General features: G+C 35.5%; 3 protein-coding genes across 3 annotated transcripts; 1 reads left to right on the top strand and 2 right to left on the bottom strand.

Annotated features, from left to right (window-relative positions):
* Positions 1-102: 102 nt before the first annotated feature.
* Positions 103-1,727, bottom strand: LOC122603763 (60S ribosomal protein L2, mitochondrial). Its single transcript, XM_043776559.1, has 2 exons — positions 1,483-1,727; positions 103-1,283 (listed from the first exon to the last, which is right to left on the bottom strand). The coding sequence occupies exons 1-2, from the start codon at positions 1,598-1,600 to the stop codon at positions 334-336; spliced, it is 1,068 nt and encodes a 355-aa protein (XP_043632494.1). The 5' UTR covers positions 1,601-1,727; the 3' UTR covers positions 103-333.
* A 6,929-nt stretch (positions 1,728-8,656) lies between these two features.
* Positions 8,657-10,318, bottom strand: LOC122604482 (aldehyde oxidase GLOX-like). Its single transcript, XM_043777376.1, has one exon. It carries the CDS (start codon positions 10,316-10,318, stop codon positions 8,696-8,698), a length of 1,623 nt encoding a protein of 540 aa, XP_043633311.1. The 3' UTR covers positions 8,657-8,695.
* Positions 10,319-13,516: 3,198 nt separating this feature from the next.
* LOC122603799 (something about silencing protein 10) lies at positions 13,517-21,059 on the top strand. The gene is made up of 15 exons (XM_043776605.1): positions 13,517-13,725; positions 13,799-13,890; positions 14,797-14,860; positions 15,791-15,921; positions 16,045-16,176; positions 16,241-16,380; positions 16,476-16,563; positions 18,586-18,765; positions 18,877-19,029; positions 19,121-19,335; positions 19,418-19,529; positions 19,607-19,863; positions 20,051-20,114; positions 20,234-20,302; positions 20,796-21,059. Exons 1-15 carry the CDS (start codon positions 13,641-13,643, stop codon positions 20,922-20,924), a joined length of 1,911 nt encoding a protein of 636 aa, XP_043632540.1. The 5' UTR covers positions 13,517-13,640; the 3' UTR covers positions 20,925-21,059.
* Positions 21,060-21,637: the final 578 nt, after the last annotated feature.

Genomic DNA, 21,637 nt, shown 5'->3' with positions numbered 1-21,637 from the left:
GGATGAAATACCATACAACTTGGGACGAATTAAAAACAATATGATAGAAACATAACAGTGTGATAGACCATCAGTAATTTAACGGGTTTCAACACATTTAACTATAAATGGATCATCACTGTTGAGCATTATGTAAGTAAAAGCGCTGAAGTTTATAATTCAACAAAGTTTTTGTCAACAGATTACATCATGTTGTGCATTATACCCGAGAACAGAACACCCAGGAGTTTTTCAGAAACTAAAGAAAAATACAGTACTAAAAAAAGAGCTACAAAACAATAAAAGCAAGAGTCACCAGCTTGAATCTAAGAAGCCGGCCGGCCATCTTCACTATCAGCGTCTACGCAATAACTCATTGCTAGATGAATCACAATTCATCACCAATCTGCCCGGTTCCATTTGTTGTGTGGCTAATATATAAGTTACACGAGCACGGTCTACATTAAACTTCCCATCTCTTTTTTCTTTTTCCTTTGCTTTCATCTTCAACTTTGACTCGGTTTGACCAGCTACTCCAGCAAGTCCCAACATCTCTTGGTGCCTTAAACTCTGCCAAGTAACTGCCGCTTTTCGTTTCATCTTATGGTCCCAAACGATGCTATCTTTGTCCCATTTCTTAATCTCATCAGAAGACAAACTTTCATTTTCTTCAGCAACGTTTTTCATCCTTGGAACGAAAAAATCAGGCTTTGCACCCGCTATAGCCATTCTCGGCAAACCCAAAGAGCTAACAAAAGAATAGGGTACATTATTTCCCTTACCTTTTGAAGACGAAAACGCAGACAAGAAAACGTCCTTCACATTCGCCATTTGGGTTACCGCTTCACTACTAAACGGGCTTTTTGACCCGTGCATTACACCTTTAGGAAGACCAACCACTACATAATCCCTTTTAGGCACAGAAGAAACCGTCTTTCTATCTTCCGGCATCCCAGGTAAAGAACTGAACGCAAACCGACCTTGACCTTTAATATCCATAGCAGGCAACACCTTCCGGGGCAGAGAAGTCTCACCCACGATATTGACTCTTTTATGGCGGTCAACCTCATCCCATCGAACAACAGCAATTCTGGCAGTACGATTCGGGTCATACTCTATCCTTTCAACAACACCGACAGACGAAGTGTTGCGTTTGAGGTCAACTGTTCGTTGTGATCGTTTCGCTCCACCCCCTCGGTGGAAAATCGTTATACGACCTGCCGAATTTCTTCCAGCACACCTCCTCTTCCCAGAGACAAATTGTCTAAGTGGCCTCTCCGAACTGATAACAGTTTTAGGAGCACCTGTCCAGCCAACATAACTAATTTTTTATCTATCACTGGAGTAAAACACAATGATATTGTAACAATATATACATATATATATATATATATCTTTATAAATTCAATGTGGCAGGGGATAGAATATATTTACACAAAATGATAATAATTAACAGCATTTTATATATATATATATATATTGTTAAGAAGACAATAGACTTACGGGGGATAGTGTGCTTGGATCTGGTCTGAAACTTTGATATAATCAGAGAAGATGCTGCTGATGATGATGATGATGATCCGTTGTTAACAAGAAGAAGGCGCCTACAAATTGTCGTCATGATTTTGATTTGCTTGAAAACAGAAGGAAAATTGATTGGAAATGTGAAATGGGGGAAGATTGATCCGTTTTAGGGTTTATTGTCTCTCCTTTTGCCTTTTTCTTTCTTCTCTATTTTCCATTCAGAGAGGTGGCAAAAATAATGGGTCGGGTTCGGGTCAATATGTTCGAGTTTGAAAATAGTAGTCGGATTACTTTGGGGGTACCGATCAAAATTTGATACTAGTATGTCAAAAATGAAAAATATTTGATCCTCTTAACTAAGATAATATTTAATTATCTACAACAATACCTGCATTATACAGTTGTATACTGTACAATAAAATTTATACATTTTGTTGTAGATGACTAATTAATGTTGTAGTAATATCATTCCCAACTAAATAGCTTGATAATTTTCCTAATTATAAAGTAGTGACAAGTGATAAAATTAAAAGATAACACTTATCATGTTTTAAGATTGTTAGGAGGATTATTAGGCTAAGTTTTAAAAAGATATATCATTTCTCACATCTAAAATATAATCTCTTATATAAATAAAAGAAAATTAAGATAGAACGCCTATAATACACAGCGTTACATGGTTCTTAAAAATGTCAATTTCAAACCAAACAGTTGTGTAAATATATATATATATATATATATATATATATAGTTAATACATTAAAAGTGTTCCAATAAATTAAAAAGTTTATTATTATGTTTCTTAATTAAAAATTAATAATTATATTTCATAATTATCTAAATTGATAAAAGCTTGTTAAAAATGATAATGTTTCGACGCGAATTTTCCTTCTTGCGTGCATTGGTTCAAATCCTTGAAACAAGAAGTTTTTTTGTTCCCTTTATTTTTCGATGATATGAACTCCACTGGCCGGGAAAAACGGGTTAACCCATCGACTTTTGATCCGATTAGTTTTTGAAATAAATGCATATATGCAAAAAGATAATAATTGATGGATCTCTATTAATTATAAGGGGGTTTCGTATATGTAATTCCAACAAATGTCTTTGTATTTATCAATCAAATAGATAGTAAGAGGTTGTCTTACGTACTCGTCCATGTGTTCGTCCCTCGCTTGGGAACGAGTCAACACCACGGTGTTGGACTCGTCCCCCACTCCTCCTGTGGTCTTTCGTCCCTCCACGCACGAATGTTCGTAGTTTTTTTTTTTAAAATCCAACGGATATATTACAAGTTTGTGTTTTTGACACCTTTGGTCCCCAAATGGCTAGTATATTTAAATTCAAGTTTCAACTTTTGACACTTTTGGTCCCTAAACGGCTATTTATGTTCCGAAATCTTTTATATACTACTATTTTAGAAGAATGCAAGACAAGCTTGTTGATGGGCGAAACCGGGTTGGTTTTAGTACGATCGCCATACGTCAATTGGCGTATGGATACAACCCTGACTCGCTTGACGAGTATCTTCAGATTGGAGAGGAAACAAGTAGAGTATTCCTATACCACTATTGCAAATGTGTGTTTCAGCTCTACAAAGATGAATACTTGCGCAAACCAACACCAGAAGATATACAACAATTGTGTGCTAAGCACGAAGAGCTTCATGGTTTCCCGAGGATGCTTGGGAGCATCGATTGTATGTATTGGCCTTGGAAAAATTGTCCTAAGGCATGGCAAGGGCAATACACGTGTGGTGATTACGACCATCCAACAATCATGCTTGAAGCGGTTGCCTCATACGATTTATGGATTTTAGCATGCGTATTTTGGCACAAACAGGATTGAATAAAGACATAAATGTGCTAAATAATTCGCCTTTGTTTAGGTATTTTAAATTTCACATCCATTTTGTGTTGCCTCTAAAAACATTGCGTGTGTTCTAACTTTGTTATATTTAGGGAAATCATCGAGGATCGTGCTCCGGATACTTCGTTTACGGTTAACGGAACACACTACAGAAAAGGCTACTACCTCGTCGGTGACATTTATCCGGAGTAATCAACGTTTGTAAAGTCGTACACTACTGGAAAATCTGGATATACCCACGGATTTTCCAATGACGAAAAATCCGTGGGAAAATTTCCCACAAATTACCACCATTTGAGGTTAAAATTAAAGAGTAAAAAATCTTCATATTTTTAGCATAGATTTCCCACGGAATACCTACGAAATTATTTTTGTGGAAAAACCGTGAGAAATCTAAAAAAAATAAATAACAATTTCCCATGGATTTCCTACAAAACATGTACCCGCGGGAATATGTGGGAAATCCATAGGAAATATTCTGTATATTTCGTGGGCACAGACAAATCTTAACCGTGGGAAACACTTCCCACGGATTACATACAGATTAATCAATTTCGTGGATAATCCGTAATAAATACCTTGAAAAATGGTGATGTGTTATTCGTGGGTAAATTGTGAGAAATATTTACCATATATTACCCACAGATTCATAAACTTGAAGGAAATCCATGGGAAATCCATGAAGTTTTTTGAAAAAAATGTTTTGGTTTATACGTGAGAAATCCATGGGAAGGTTTTCTACAGATTTCCCATGGATTATTATATTTCAAGAGTAATCTATGTTAATTTGTGAGAAATTCAAATAATATATCATTTTGTTTAGTGTATATACTATATAAATAATCTATCGCTTGTTATCTCATGTGAGCCTAACAAGCCCAATATGTTTCTCAATCATTCGTTTTGGCCTAACAGTCAAGTATGTATATATGTCTAATCATTTCGTCCTATTTGGGCCAAAATAGGTTCATCAATTGTATAAAATGTGCCATATGGGTCGTATGTGTTTGTCTTTTACTCAAATGGCCCGATTGGGCTTAAACCTCATTTCTTATCTCATGTGGGCCTAATAAGCCCAATATGTTTCTCAATCATTCGTTTGAGCCTAACAGGGCAATATACATGTCTAATCATTTGGGCCAAAATAGGTTCAATAGTTGTATAAACGGGCCATATGGGTCACATGTGTTTGTCTTTCACTCTAGTGGCCCAATTGGGCTTTATACTTCACTTCTTATCTTATGGGGGCCTAACAAGCCTAATATGTTTCTCAATTATTCGTTTGGACATAATAGGCAAGTATGTATGTCTAATCATTTGGGCTATTGGCAAAAATAGGTTCATTAATTGTATAAATGGGCCATATGGGTCGTATGTGTTTGTCTTTCACTCGAATGCACCAATTGGGGTTTAAACCTCACTTCTCATCTCATGTGGGCCTAATAAGCCCAATATGTTTTCTCACTCATTCGTTTCGGCCTAACAGGGCAAGTTGTATATATGTCTAATCATTTGGCCTTATTGGGCCAAACTAGGTTCATTAATTGTATAGATGGGCCATATGGGTCATATGTGTTTGTCTTTTACTCGAATGACCCATTTTGACTTTAAACCTCGCTTAAAAAGTATCAAGAAAGTGCAAGAAAGAATGTTGAGCGTACATTTGGATGTCTTCAAAATCAATGGCATATTCTAAGCCAACCGGCTGGAGCTAGAAGCCTTAACCGGATTTGTCGAACCATGTATGCATGTGTTATATTGCATAACATGATAGTTGATGACTCGGGATACGCCATAAGCTCACTTGAGAAGGACGGTATGTTCCAACCACCTTCTATAACTCAACGTACTTTCCAGGAGAGGATGACGGTTAACCAACGTACCAACATTTGCATCACGCTTTTCATAATGATCTTACGGAGCATATATGGCGTCTCCCATGAGCTTTGCAGTTGAAATTCATGTTTTTTAGTATTTCTTAATGTTGTTTTTATTTTTAAGTATTTAGGAAAAAAAATTATTTTATTTTATTTTCGATTTTATTTAGGAATGTTTGTTTTTATGTTTTAATTTTAATGAATTGTGTGTTTTATTTAGTTTTTGTTAAATATTGGGGGATAGAAAGTGTAAAGTTGAATAAAGTGTAGAATTAAATAAAAGGTTGGCCCAAATGGTTGTATTAAGGGGGATTAGTCATTGGATGACTTTTTGCTGATGTGGCGCTGATTAGGACTAGTCCTCCTCAGCTTCTAAGTGTTCAATACTTAATGGTTAACAATCATACATTAAAATGTAGAGCTGATAACTTTTATTGGGCGGGGGTCCTCTTCTATGATGCACGGGGATGCCTGATTGGTCAGGGTACCCGTCCCGGGGACGTTTGGGGGACGGGGACGGCTAGGATTCGGCATGGGGACGTTTCAGATTTGGGGGACGGCTGGGGAAGGGTTTTGCGGACGTTTCGGGGGAATTTGGGGACGTTTCCTAGCCTATTTAGGGTTTAGTGTTTCTATACCCTTCAAATTAGAACCGGCTCATAAAAAACCTCTAACCGACCTGTGGATTGGGACGTATATATGTATATAGACAACTAAAAAATCTCAATTAATATCATACACTTTACATCAATATCTATCTATTTTGAGTTTTCTTTAATATATTTTTTTTATTGTCGTATCCTTGCCGTCTCCGTATCTTTTTTTTTTGCCATTTCCCGTACCCGTATCGTCCCCGTACCCCTTCGCCATACCCGTCTCGATGCAACCTTGGTCCTCTATAGAAGTGGTTATTTTTTCTTTAGGTAAACAAAACACTGTTTATATCTCATCGACAACACTGGATAACTGTAACCATAGGCGGCATATTTAGCGTATAGTTTGTGGCCTAATTAACACAATGAGTATGTTACTAATTGTTTTACCTTTAATGTTAAAAATCCGTTTTAATATATTCCGTTAAATGATCTAAATTCAATTGAACTTACAATGCTTTTTTTTAAACTTTGCAACCCTTTTCAAATGTTTGCTCATTTTAAACCAAATAAGATTTGACAAGTATCTAACCCATTACCCATCCTGAGTCCTGACTTGTCAATTTCTCAAACTCTGGAGATAGTACTCATACATACCCATTTCATATCATTTTCACCCGGTTTTAAAAGTGATCCGTTCTGACCTATTACCTTACCTTACCCACCCATTTTGCCACCTCTTCGTACTTCATGTATGCACTTCATGACCGATAAGATTCCCTCAAGTTCCTCCAACTTGACTAGTTAAGTTGGGAGGATCTTGACTCTTGGATAAAAATCAAGGGCCAAGATTCAATGATAATTATTGAATCTTAGCCTTTAAATTTTAATCAAGGGTCTCATTCCATCATTTTGCCATGTAAGGCCTATATAATATAATCCAAATTCATTTCTTGGTTCCAATAGTCTAGTTACAGGATACATGCATTCTCTCATGTTGGAAATTTTTTTTAAAACGGGCATATTTCAAGGGTGTTTTGTCAAACAAGTTTTTAAAAAAAAAAAATTACAAAACCAGTGAATCTGGTTTTGGAAATACCGGATTCACTTTTCGACCTCGAATCCGGTATCTGAAATACTGGATTCAAAAAAGCAACTTTGAATCCGGATTCAGACCATGTGTCAGTGTGATGTGACAGGAGCCTACCTACGTGCCTGAAACCATATATAGCTTGATTTAGTATATGAAAATCACATACATTATTCTATTCATTTTTGAGAACCTAGCATTTACCTTAGGAAATTAGTAGAGATAGGTCCATAGGGTCCTGGTACAGAACCATGGTACAGACTTGATGTGACAATAAATAGCATGGTCCAAAAAGATGATAAAAGTCAGCTCCAAAAAAGGATCCGGTATTTCACCACTGTAGCTCCTGTCACATCACACTGACACATGGTCCGAATCCGGTATTTGAAATACCGGATTCAACGTTGCTTTTTGAATCCGGTATTTCAAATACCGGATTAACTGGTTTTATGATTTTTTTTTCGAAAACTCGTTTGACAAAACACCCTCAAAATATACCCGTTTCAAAAAAAATTTCCTCTGTTGGCCATAGTACTATAATATGAGTCAATTCTCATTTGGGTTATCAAGATTCCAGCTTTTCATCTCATACCCAATTTGCTAGCATTTATCTTTAATGTTCATTATAGGGATGAGCTCGGTACAGGAACCGTACCGAACTGGTACCGTCCCGATTAATCCCGATACCGAAAAAGACTCAAAGCGAGAACCGAATACCGTACCGATTATATGGATACCGGTACCGGGACCGGGATCGGTATTTTGGGAAGGGACCGATTAAGTACCGAAGTTTCAGTAGAAGTAATGGGTCCTTTTACCTTCAACACTTTAAGAATGCATAAATAGTTTAACAGCAAGAGATAAGCTGTACTACAAAGCTTGTACATATATATTTTATAATATATTAAAAGATTATACAAAATAAAAGGAGGTTTTATGCAACAAATGAAACATGATAAATCATGAGATGGTGAACAAAAGAACAAACGATGTTGGAGAAAATGGTTGCAACAAACTACGTAGCAAAAAAATGACATTTTTTTTATTGATATGATGAGATACAGATCTCTTTGCAAGTTTGCATGGTCGATCCATATTCCCCTTTTATTATAAAACTCTTATTCGGTACAGGAATTCGGTTTCTCGGTTTCGTACCGGTACCGTACCGATTAATCCTGAACCCGATTAAGCTAAATACTCAATACCGAGTACCGTACCGAATACCTATCGGAACGGTTATTTGGTACCGGTACCGGTACCGGTACGGTATCGGTTCGGTTTTGAGATTTCGGTATACATGCTCATCCCTAGTTCATTATATGTATATATTTTCTTACCTACATATTATCTCAGCCTATGTATATCACCAAGTGAAAAAAAGAACCCATATATAATCTGTAAATATCATTTGGATACTTGTAATTTACCATTACTCATATCATCATAATAATTTTTTATTGCCTACAAATAGAAAGAAAAAGAATGTAATTATGTCAATTACAATAAAAACATAAAACTGATTGAATTAATTAATTTATACAATTGTTAACCTTGATTGAATTTTCAACTCTAACAAACATAAAACTGAAAAATACTGATATATATCGGTCACTTGATCTACAAACAATGTAATTATGTCAATTACTATAAAAGAAAGCTTTTAATTTGAAAGCAATCCAATGTTTTAACTGAAATAAATAAACAATAAGTGAATTTGTTTTCGACCTTTAAATTTATACGAGTAAGTTATAGTACTACTACTGTCAAAGCAACTGCACCCATTTCGCGACACTTGGTACACCCATCTTTACGACAAACACCATATAATACCCCGGTGGTGCAACCCGTCCGTCTGGAGGTGCCAAACACGCCACTCTGACCACACCTAATCTGACTGGCGCAACACCTAACACCTCCAGCTTTACCAGCCTCTGTCCCTGAGAGAACGAATGTGTAGCAAAAGGTGCACTCGCAATATTCACCTCGAGAAACTCAACCAACGGAATCTCCCCCGTTGCCACTACTATATCAACACCACCTCCATAATTTACCTTTTCTGCTATTTCAATTATATTTGGCCTTGTAATCTCATTCCATGTAGACAGATAGTCTGGAGAAAAAGCTTCTATTTTTAGTTCTGTTGGAAACTCACCACTAAAGGTGTAGTAATTATGTGAGTTGCTTCCCGCGACCAAAACTCTTCCGTCGGGAAGCAAATTAGCCGTGGAATGATACATTCTAGGAGTTGATGCAGGGGTTTGCGTTCTAAAACGCAAACCCCTTAGCTCATCTGGTTTGTACAAAACCGGATTCAAACAGGGTTTGGACGCCTGTCCAAACCCTTGACTACCGGCTTGTGCACCATTTATAATCAACACATCACCTGTTGGTAACATCACCATATCGCCCATAATCCGACCAAAAGGCATGTACTCCATTTCCCAAACCGGGTCTGTGGTTGTGGCCTCAATGCGGCCACAACTACTTTGAGCTGGAGCAGATATGTTCAGCTCGTTGAACGCTCCATATTGTGCTCCGCCACATATTAGCACTGTGGCGGAGTCATAATCCCCTTCTAAGGCGAGCATCACAGACGACCCTGCAGAAGGGTAGTTACGTGGCCCGCCTTCCAAATCCGGGTAATTTCTCAATACCATGTTATTTGTATAGTCATATAACACAGACTTCTTGTTTGCAAACACGAATAAGTGACCGTTTGGGAGAAGATGAACGTACGGATAAAGATTGTCCATTTGGGCGTCTTTTGTTTCTGCAAGAAAGAGGAAATTTACGACACCGCCACCTTGTTTAGGAGGAAAAAGCTCGACGCTAAAAGCGCCGCGACCACCAACAATGATCACTGACCCATTGGGTAATATTTGATTGGTAGAATACCATCTACCTTCTACTAACTCAATATTTTCAAGCTGTTGCCAATCACAAAACCTTGTACTTTCACATGGAGTGAACATACGTATTTTTTTTATCCCGTCATTGTCACCGCCCGTTTGGAGAAGCGTGCCGTCGGGTAGAACTTGTCCCGACGAGCACCAAGTGTCGGTTAAGATCGTCAAAGGTTGTAAAACATTGTTACTATAGTTGTAAATAGCGGAGTAGGCATAGCAGTCGGGTCTTCTATCATTATGTAGCACATTTTGTGCGTTTTTTAGGCAATGGTATTTTTGGTACCTCTCCTCGTTTGGACCAAGATCGGTCCGATCAAGAAGGACTACGGTGTTGAAACGTGTGACCACCGTGTGCATGGAGGCTATCCCGGCATTGGCTACTAGTAGTTCCCACGTGCCGGGAAGGTCGTCGTCGTCTGCACGTAACTCGATCAACAACAACAACATAAGTAAGAGATGAAGAAATTTTGATGATTTCATTGTGACAAGTTTTTTTTAGTTCTGCTTGGCAAATGAACAAAAGGGAAGTATGAGATTTAGTATATATGTTCAAAATGTTACAGAAAGTAAATTTTTAACGCGTTTAATAGTAAATGTAAGAAAAAGAGGGATGTTAGGTTATGGGTCATGTATTTATTAGCTTGGGGGTTTCATACTTTCATATATATAAAAAAGGGTAAATAGAGACATATAGGAATCACGTTAACACGTTGTCTCATATTTTTTTAGCAAATAAAGTTACAAAACAAGTTTTTCTAACATAAATTTAAAGGGTACAGTTGGTCAATAGAAAGAAATAAATAGGTTTGAAAGAGACAAAAATATATATAATTAAATACTGTATATAGCGCCAAACAAAACCAAAAAGATAATTATAATGATCCAATGAGAATACATAGATGATCATAAGTTTGAAGCTTCTCTACTAATAATGAGAATAATATTCTACGACCAGCAATTCATTTGTTTTCAAACCGACCTTGGAAATTTTGAATCAAGAGTACAGGACCTTTACATCAAAATTTTGTAGTGAAAATATTGGAATCAATTAGGAAATCAAGATAATCGAAAATAAATACTTATCCTAAGCTAGTATTTCATCGATCATCGACGAGTGCTGGTTTGTTTTTGCTTGTTCATTTACTTTTTTGTTATATACATATGAATATTATGAACATCCAGAAAATTTGAATTCTTTACTTTTTATTCTCTTAATTATATCAAGTAAGGTATTATTTAAGAACGTAAATGAACATGAGAATCTAAATAAACTAACATATAGAAGCAACATGATGCTAATCCAAAACTATCGGAATAAATTTCACTCTAACCATGTTTTCTGAACAAACAATAACCGGATGCTCATAATCTCTGAAAGACATCACTTTTAGATTGAATAAATTTAACGGTATACCCAAATTATTCAACCGGATGCTATCTAGAGATTTAGAATCTTCTGTGTATTGTTGTTTGAGAACGTTTGAAACTGAACGAATGTGGCAACCAGAATGATAATCACAAGCATATAAAGTCAAGCACATTAACGGCCTAGACGGCAATTAAACCAAGGTTTTCAAAATTGAAAAAAACAGTCCCTTAAGTTCTGAAAATTAAATTTCTAAGAGACTTTCACCATGACACTTTAAGGGAAATAAAAACTTTCTAAGCTGACTCAACTGGATATTATAAAAGGAGTTGGACCAAAAGATGTAATCGCGCAAATGAAGCTAGCTCAACTGGCAGATGTATCCCTGGTTTTTCCCACAGGTCTTGGGTTCGACTCTTAAGAGTGACAAGTTTGTGGGTTTTTTTCCTGAATCACCTATAACGGCTTATGTCTGCATCTCGTAATCTAGAGTACGTGCAGGGCTTTACCATTATATGGTGAGGTGTTTCCTGATGTCGAATATCGACTAACTGTTCGAAAAAAAAGATGTAATCGCACTTTCATGAATGTACATAAATATAAATTACAAACACAATGTATTTTCTTTTTCATTTCAATGATATATACATATCAAACTTTAGAATGTTATTTGATTTCTAATAGTATTTAAAAAAACAAACAACGTACATATTTATCCGGGTAACACTTGCGCTTTTACCAAAACAAATTAAATTAAAGATAAGAAAAGATAACGAACAACCATACTAAGACTTCTCGCTAAAAAACGGAATAAGCATAGATGATGTCTAGCATTGGATCAGTTGTCGAAAGAACAACCTCTTGTACAACTTGTCATCTGAGAATGGAAAAAAAACGTACATTGTATAGAAAATTGGAATGTATATTTTTACTATGACATTTACATACCATCCACCCACATGGGTTGTTCTAGAGCTAAAATGATACGCTATGCCTTCAATTCACAATGACATTTCCTTTTATTAACAAGCATCACTAAATAATGATGGATCTCATTCATGAATCAAGTGACATGTTTTTTGCTCTCATTTAGTCTTTAGCCAATCCGTTTATACTCATATTGCAACACTAAAAAATTCTATTATAGTGAAAAGTTATATTGAGAACCTCTAAAATGTCAAAACCTCCTATAGAAATTTTCAAATACAATTTTAATCATCGATATTTATACTTTTATACTTCTATATGAAAGGTTATATTGAGAACCTCTAAAACATCAATAAAAATTGTTATTATTATTTTATAAAAATCATTTTCATTAGAAATTGTAGGATTTACAAGAAACTAATGGGAAGCCGAGATACTATCTGACCCCCACCCCTCTAGCAATAACAAAACTAATCCTATTAAATATATGAGTAGCAGCACGTGCACCAATGTCTTGAGTTACAGAGAACCTTCGGATTCGCTTTAGTAAGGTCACCACATCCTTCTCGAGTTCCCCAAAGGAAGAGAATGAGAATTGAAGGGGAGAAACCCATATTCAATATCCGTACACTTAGCCTCATATTTGACATGTTTATATTGTGCAACCTCAATCACCACACGGCCAGACAAAAAGTCAACCAAACCCGTCTGTGTCAAGGGCGATGACCCTGTCATTAAAATAGAAGATGATGCATGATATTTGTTGTTATGAAAATGAAAATGAATTACTCTGTATAAAAGATTAATAGTGGGTAATTTTGTCATTTCTTATAGTTTACAATCAAGTTCCTTTAACTAGATTCTGATGAATTCCATCAACCAAACACATGATATATTTTAAAACTTTCAGATTCTAATTTTCTTCAAATTCCAACTGCTTTAACAGGTTCCAATTACTTCAAAAATATTCTGTGAACCAAACAGCCTATATAAGTTCTCACCGCATTTTCATTTACCATCTATTTTAAACATAAAAATTTTTTTTACCTTGCACACTACCCACTTTTCCTATTGTTTTTCAAGTTCTCATGAAAACACCACTTTCAGAACTTGATGAGAATACCGCCCCCAACGTTTGATGAGAACATGGTAAAAACACCACTATTAGGAGAGCCCTAAATCCTAATAAACTACGAGACTACAATTATGCTTCCAAAATACGTGGATGTGTATGTGAAAATATATTTTATTTACTATAATTAAAAACTACAAGGACAAAAAAGAAAACAACAAATTGCTAAGGGGCAATTTATGTACAAGTCAAAGACAAGTAATAAACCCTGTTGGCCTGGGTTTTTGAGTTGAACCCTTTTGTCTGTCTGTGAAGTAAAACCCTCAAAACACAATCTTTCTGCTCGGCCGCCCTTCCTTCACCAAATTATCTCTTTTTAATAACAATCAATCTTTCTAATTCTATTGTGTAATAATTATAATAATAATAATAAAATTATGCCTCGAAAGAGCAACAAGAAAACCCCACAAAAACCAGAATATGTTTTTGATGATTCTGATATGGATGACGAAATTGATGTCTGTAAGTATTTCCATCTTTATATATATAGTATATATATATTGAAGTATATATTGATGATTTTGTTTATTTTCAGTTCATAAGCAGAGAGATATAGTGCCATTGGACTTAGATAATGATGCTGCTGATTCTGATCAAGATAATGATCAACACGTTTTCGATATCGAGGTTTTTCTTATATTTAAATAAAGTTTAGGTTAGAAGTGGTAAATTAGGATACTTGGGTCGAGTTTGGGTAACGGGTTGAAACGGGTTATTTTTTTTTTAAAGGATAAGAAAAGAAAGGATTAGAAAGTTTCTCTATTTTGCATTCTTGAGTTTTTTTTTAAAGAAAAGAAAGAGGAAGAAAAGAAAACAAAGGTGATTTTGATGTAAAAACTTTCCTCCCATTTTTGGGAGGATTTGGATGGAAAACTTTTAAGTTATGTGCATAATTATCAGTTTACCCTTTATTAACTAATAACAACTTTATGAGAAAAGGGACATAATTGTAAAGTTATAACTTTTTTCTCTTTCTTGTCTTTTCTTTCTAACTCAAGAACACTATTAACTTTGTATTTTCTTTTATTTTCCTTAGTTTTTCATGTGACTCGAGAATGAATTTTTTGATATATAAGTTTTTTCTTTTCTTTCCTTATCCAATCTTTTCCTTTCTTATCCTTTAAAAAAAAACTCGAGAATACAGTGTAGGTGATAGGCAGTAAAATGGAAGAGTTGGGTCGGGCTGGGTAACTTGTTTAAATTGGTGCTTTTTTGGCTGTAAAATGGGTGAGCTGGGTCTGGGTGGGTAATGGGTTGAAATGTGTCTTTTTTTTATAATGTTAAGGAATGTTAAGGTTAGAGACTGTAAAATGGGCGAGTTGGGTCATGTTGGATCACACGTTGAAATGGGTTCGGACTGAAACAGACTGCATAGGAAAATGGTTTTGCCGGGTTGAGGTTGAAACAGCTCTGCAGTGAAGATTTTTTTTAGGTTTATATGTATAGCTATTGTTCTTATAAGAGAACGCTGTTATATAGTTGTGTGGAGTTAGGACTGAATTTAATTTAATTTTATGATGTTGCTGCTTGTAGAATGGTAGTGATAGTGACGAGGATGAAGATGACTTTGAGGACGATACCGGATTTGCTGCGAAAAGTAAGATCTGTTTCTTGATTTCAGATTTCATTGTTCTGTGGTTCTTCTAGTTTCTTTGTTTGTGTCGAATAGAATTGGACTAGCGAGTGATAATTATATGGTATATTGAACAAAAGGAAGAGAATATCATGAAATACATGAATGATAAGAATGATTTTATTTCCCCCTAGAAAAAGAGTAAGTAACACCCAATGCCATCTTCTATGGGTTTTGGGTCCCAATACCGTCTTTGACGGTGTATGGGGGAGGTTGACATGTAGACAATCTTTCCCTACCTAAGGTAGAGAAACTGTTTTCAGGTTCGAAAGGGACCTCCAGCCTTACTGGGCATGAGGATCGAACCTGAGGCAAAGGATCCAACCACTTGATTCAACCCAGTTGGTTAAGAAAAATGATTTAATTTCTAGCTGCACAATCATCGTTTATTTGTTACTTTTCATGATACTTTTACTAGCTCCATTCTTAAACCATATGCTTTTTTAGACTTTCTATTTTGCCAATCACTTAAACAAACGGCAATATAAGGAATTTAAGAAAGTCTTTGCTAGGAGTGACTGCTGTACATATTTTGTTCCTAAGAGCTTCGCCCCAATCAGTTCTATGAATATGTGAGACTTGAGACTTGAGACTTCAAAGAGCTTCTCGAGTATTAATGTAGTTTTGGTGTATAGGTTTCTCTATTTTGTATTCAGTCAGTTTGCATCCTGTTTAGTGTGTTGTACACGTATCTGGCTTTTCGTATACTTAACCCAGTGGTATCATGCAATAAATGTATCTATATTTTGGTAAATCATGCTGTTTATGTTTTGTATTTATGCAAACATTTTTGGTTAGCTAATATGAAACGTTATAGTGGCTCTTAATTGATTCAAGTAACTGTGTTTCTTTTTATCATATACTTAACTAGCATGTTGTTGCTCACTTCCATAGTCGCGAAGCAGCAAAAAAGTCTAAAGGCCAAGATTGGTGGAGCTGCGGATGAAACACAAGATGATGCCGAAGAAGAAGAGAAAACAGTTGCGTGGGGGAGGGCCAAAAGCAATTATTATGATAACAATAAGGTACTACAAAAATGCTTTTGAAATGCTTTGAAGAGTTTCGGTAAACATCATTGATAATGTCAGATAGTGTTACAGCAAGTATATTAACCACTTAAAGTTATGTTATCTTTACATTTTGAAAAGGGGGAATCAAGTGAGGACGAGGAAGAGGAGGAGGTTTTGAGACTCCAAAATGAAAAAATGAAGAAGTATTCAAATGCCGACCATGGTCTTGATGATGATGATAGTGATACTGATGATGAACCTACTCTGGAGGTATCTATTAATAACTCGTCTTATCTTATCTCTAAAAAGTTGTAACGAATGGTCATGTAATCAGAATTTGAGTAAGAAGAGAAAGCCCCGATCAAAAGCTAATGAGGGAAATGATGTCCAAGATGAACCTGACACTGGTTACGAGGTAGTTAGGAAGGATCCAAGCGCTTTGTCAAAAGAAGAGCAAATGGACATTGTATACAAGTGAGTACTTTTGATTAAAGTCAGTTTAGTATCAATGGTTTTTCATATTTTTATTTAATGAATGTTGTTCTGAAATTTTGTTGGTTATAATACAGTTCAGCTCCAGAATTAGTTGGTTTGTTGTCAGAGCTAAATGAATCAGTTGAACAGCTTGAGACTAAAGTTGATCCAGTATTAAGCAAGGTATGTTTAAACTTTAAGTGGTTCTTGTAGCTTGTTGTCTTTGGAACAATGATATTAGATAGTTGGTATGGACATTTTTATTACTCCTCGACGCAAAATTTGTCTATGGAAATACTCACTAATTAATGGGGATCACAACTATATAGATATAGTTAGATCATAATTCAGATCGAGAGAGTTAGGGAACATCAAATTAATGAAAAGATAAAAAAAATTCAAAGTAAAAATAAGATGCTCAATGATTAGCTTAGCCATATATTATTTCAAAAACAATTTAGTGCTAGTATAAAGTTTCATGATGGTGATAAGCTAATAAGATCAGTGTCAATGCTTTAACTCTAATGAAAACTTTATAGGCAATTAAGGTATTGTTCTTAATAATAACCATGGTTATTTAGGCCTTACCATCAATGTTATTACTAAAGGGGTGTTGGGGTAGCTTATTCAAAGGTAGCTTATAGGCTTGTTAGCTTTTGCAGAAAGACACGTTCAAGGTGTGTTTGGAAAAACCTAGTTTTTACCCTTTAAAAAGCTAATAAGCACTCTTTGTAAAAGTTTTTTGTTTAGGTTTATTGTGTTTTGACTTTTGACAATGTAAAAAGCTCCATAATCATATTGCCTTTTGGGAATGAGGTCGCGTCTAAATTGAAAATTCGTTTTTTTTAGGTGAATGATTTAATTCCCACCAACTACACTGCCATGACAGCAGTTAGCAGGTTAACCCTGTTGTTGTGCATGCATCTTAGTATTAAATCCCTTAGCGATCACAAGCTTTTGGTTCAGTACATGTGAAAGTCACTTCTGTAGTAAGAAGTGTACTTAAGACTGGTTACAAGAAAACAATCGAAAATGTAGAACTACTATGAATTCTTTGTTCTATGACTTTTTCAATAACACCATACCATGATTTGATAAATTTAGTGTATGATTTATAAATATTAACCGTTATTAACAAAAGGAATTTTAAACTTTTAATTAAGTTAACTAAATTGTGGGTATATCACCTCCAGCCAATGAATGCAACAGAAATACAAAATAACATGAGTGCATCCATAACTTTGTTGATAATATTACATGTCACATGATCAAGTATTACTTAAATACAATAAATTGAAACTAAAGTTTATGTCAACTACTCTCAAATGGAAAGGAAATGTATCATCTTAGCGGTTTGGCGCTTAAGGTGATTTGTGTTCTACTCTATTCTCATTTTTATTTCAGTAGCCGTTATATGATCATAGTTGGAATCCAACTGTTGGATTGATTGGAGTTTTATGAGGCGTTCCAGTTATTTATTTTATAGTGAGAGAATAGATCGGAATCAGATTTTGGAGAACTAGAGGTGCCTGAAAGTTTATACGCTCAAGGCTTCTATAGGTCCAAATAGTTACCAGTTTCCACTTCCCAGATAATTTAGAGTTTCTGGACTAGGCCTTGTTTAGCCTTATACCACTGCCTGGGTCTATGCTATCCCAAAAATTGATTAAAATTATATATTTATCAAATTTGGTGTTCATTATCATTGAGTTAGTTGACTTCCTTTTTGGCCTTTGATCACTGGCATAGCCCTGTGCAGATCATCGGCTATTACTGACTATCATCATAGAAAAGCGAGTGAAATCGGCTTAATTTATAATAACCGTCGGTTGTATTAATTTGGGATTATCAAACAGTGCATGCACTCTTATACAGAACTTGCTAAGACCAGAAAGTAGTGTTCCAAATCCCGAACCATGTATTTTGCCGTGAAAGTGGGACTATATTAATGGAGATTGTATAGGAATAAGAGTCTACTATGGTAGGACTTATAAACCTTAGGGCACTTAGTACTGTAGCTCAAAAGCCAGAATTAAGAAACGAAAACCTATTTCTATTCTGTATGTAAATTTAAATGTTAAACATTCTCTGTTAAGATTTTTTTAATTGATATTTAGACTCTTAGTTTGTCTCTTTCTTCAACTTAGCTTGCGATGATATGGTTTTCCATGTTTGAAGAAATTGAATTGTAAATATCTTGTGTAGCTTAAAGAAGAGAAGAACTTAAATAAAAGTGGCATACAATATATGGAGCTGAAGAAACAACTTTTACTGGCATATTGTCAAGCTATTACCTTTCACCTTCTTCTCAAGTCAGAAGGTCATGCAGTTCATGATCACCCGGTTCTTGGTCGCCTTGTTGAGATTAAAAACTTGTTAGACAAGGTTAGTGTACCTAATCACCATTTTCTTAGTTAACTTAATGCTCTCAGAAGCTCTATTTACAATTATAGTAAAGTTGCTAGCCTGAACATCTGAAGTGTTATCTATTGATAGATGAAACCGCTTGATGAGAATCTATGGTCTGAAGTTGACGAATTTCTTAAAAAAGAATCTCCTACATCAATGGTGGTATCTCCCAAGGAGATAGCAGCTATTGAATCTGTTTCTGTAATTAAAAATATCGAGGATGCAGATACACAAAAAGAAGTTAGTTTCTTGATACCATCTGCAAGTTTCAATACGGCTTAAACATGTTATTAGTTTGTTTTCTAAAGATTTTGAAATTTTCCCTACCTAGCCTCACGTGGAACCGAAGATCTCAAAAGCGAATTTAACTATGGAACAAGATAATAGAGGTAAACGTAAGCGTCAAAATGAGCAACTAGGTGTGCAAAGTGTGGAAATGTTGAAACTAAGAGCTGCCCTCGAGGAGAAACTGAAGCAGAAAGGTGTCTTTAACTTGGAAGCCTCAAAAACCAATGGGGTTAAGAGGACTGCAAAACTATTCAACGGGTATCTATATCTGACTTTTTTTGTTTCAACATATCTCTTTAAGCTATCAATTTAATTCTTGGTGGTATTGTTAATTGAGCAGAAAGCTAGAGGCACGGGATGATTTCGATGATGATGCTTTCGATGTCGAAGGAAGCCAAAATAAATCTTCAAATAAATTATCTCAGCTTGTAACGCAGAAGAAGAAACCGAGGGTAAGGAATACAAACTGCTTTCTAGTTTAACTGTTATTGCTATTTCATTATGCCTAAGTTAATTGATTGCATTGAAGGTTATATCTGGAGATGATGATTTACCCAAGCGAGATGACATTGGAGAAAGGCGAAGAAAACATGAAATGCGTGTTCTGGCAACTGCTGGAATCCAGTCTGATGATGATTTTCAAGAGAATGAGACTGGCACCATTGGGGGTGATGGAACTAGTGACACGAATGAAGATAGTGAAATAGCCTCAGATAATGACCTTTTGAAAGAGACAAAAATAAAACGTGACGCCAAGTTAGCTGCTAAAGCACGGAAATACTCTAGGTAACTTATATTCTTATTATCTTCATGACTTAGAGAGCCAAATTTTACTGATGGGCACAAGGCTGTGTGGCATGGCCTGGTGCAGATTGTTAATATATCAGCCTTTTGGAGAGTCAAATATAATGAAAGTCACTTTTTTGTGGAATTGTCAAAGTACCCAGGTATAATAGGGTTTTTGGTTTTGTAGAACTGCTCCTTCCGTTGTTGCTGCACCAGAAACTGTTGATGGGAAACGTCACATAAATTATGAGGTAATGGCTTTCGTGATTTTTATTGGTTTGCATACGGTATTTACTCGGTTGTGTGCATAACTGTGCTTATAATTATTCTAAATCTTCTAACTACTTAATTGCTTTTGGACCTCCGACAGATGGATAAGAATCGTGGATTGACCCGCCAGCGCAACAAGGATAAAAAGAATCCAAGAAAGAACTACAAGGTACATTGCATTGGTGACAAACTCTTATAAAGGGGTGTCTAAAACAGGCCAGCCGTTTAAATTGTAAAAATAGGTTTTTTTTTTGCTTGGGTTGGGCTGACAGGAAACACTTTCTGTCTATAAATAACTAGTTTGTTGAAAACGATTACAACCATTAGAGTATTCTAGCAATGGTCTAACTACATGTAAAAAATAATTTAGTTTAATCTGTAAAAATATGCATTGGGTGTCAGCATGTTTGGTCTATTTGTTTTTATATTTTTTGTTTACTTTTACTCATAATAGTTTACCCATTATACATAAACCATAACCTGAATCCACCCAGTATATGGAAACGGGCCTAATTGAGCCCTCTTATTTTTGTGGTCTTCTGGTTTCTCTTTCCTTAAGTTGTTGACAAGGAAAGCATTATGCCTGCTTCAAAACTTGGTTTTTGTAAAGTATTCTTCTAGTGGTGATAATGTCTTCTGAACCTGCATTACTTATTGTGCAGTTGAAACACAAGAAAAAAGAAGTTTCTAGGAATGGACAGGTACGTAAACATACACTGCCTGCCGGTCCCTATGGTGGGGAAAGTACTGGAATCAGTACCATTAGCCGAAGTATCAGATACAAGAGTTGATCACTGCTTTATACTTATGTATTAAGGGTAATGTGATGAAATTCGCTTAAATTTTGTTGTAAGGTTTACCTGACCTCATTGTTAACTTGTTAGACAGTTAACCCGATTTTATATAATTATTTGATTTGATTTCTAGCTACTCGTTTTACTTTGTTATGCGTAACATGAAAGAGCAATACAACAAATGCGACGGTCTGCTTTCTTTCATGATCAAACACATCTTGCACCATCATCTGTCTTGTGAGACAGATAATATATCATCTTCTGTATTCATCAATTCTATTCTCTAGTTAGATTTAGAAGCTCAAATAGCTCAAAGATATATATGTGAGACACACATTATGTAATTATGTGTGTGTGTGTGTGTGTGTATGTATAAAAGCTATGCTCATTAAAGCATTATCGATTCAAGCTCTACCAAACATGGTGGAGAACTTCATTCTATAAACTCAAATTCAACTGTTAACAAGTGTGTCATACAGGTTAGATTGGTATGCCGACAAACTATCACCAAGGTGGCTAGTGGTAAGGTGTCATGATGTTCTTACAAATGGTCGCAGGTTCAAACTTATTAGGTAAACATATTGGAATGGCTGGGGAAACCATTTGGAAACCCTAATGGGATACAAAGCTAGGTAGCCTGAGCAAGAAAAACCTCGTATGTAGTATGTTTACCCATTGACATGTTGGTTTCAAGTCATTTAGTTGGTTTG

This window comes from Erigeron canadensis, chromosome 6 (assembly GCF_010389155.1).
Source record: "Erigeron canadensis isolate Cc75 chromosome 6, C_canadensis_v1, whole genome shotgun sequence".
In the NCBI taxonomy this organism is placed as follows: Eukaryota; Viridiplantae; Streptophyta; class Magnoliopsida; order Asterales; family Asteraceae; genus Erigeron; species Erigeron canadensis.
The sequence above is the reverse complement of the archived record's forward strand: the minus strand, read 5'-3'. Positions and strand labels throughout refer to the sequence as shown.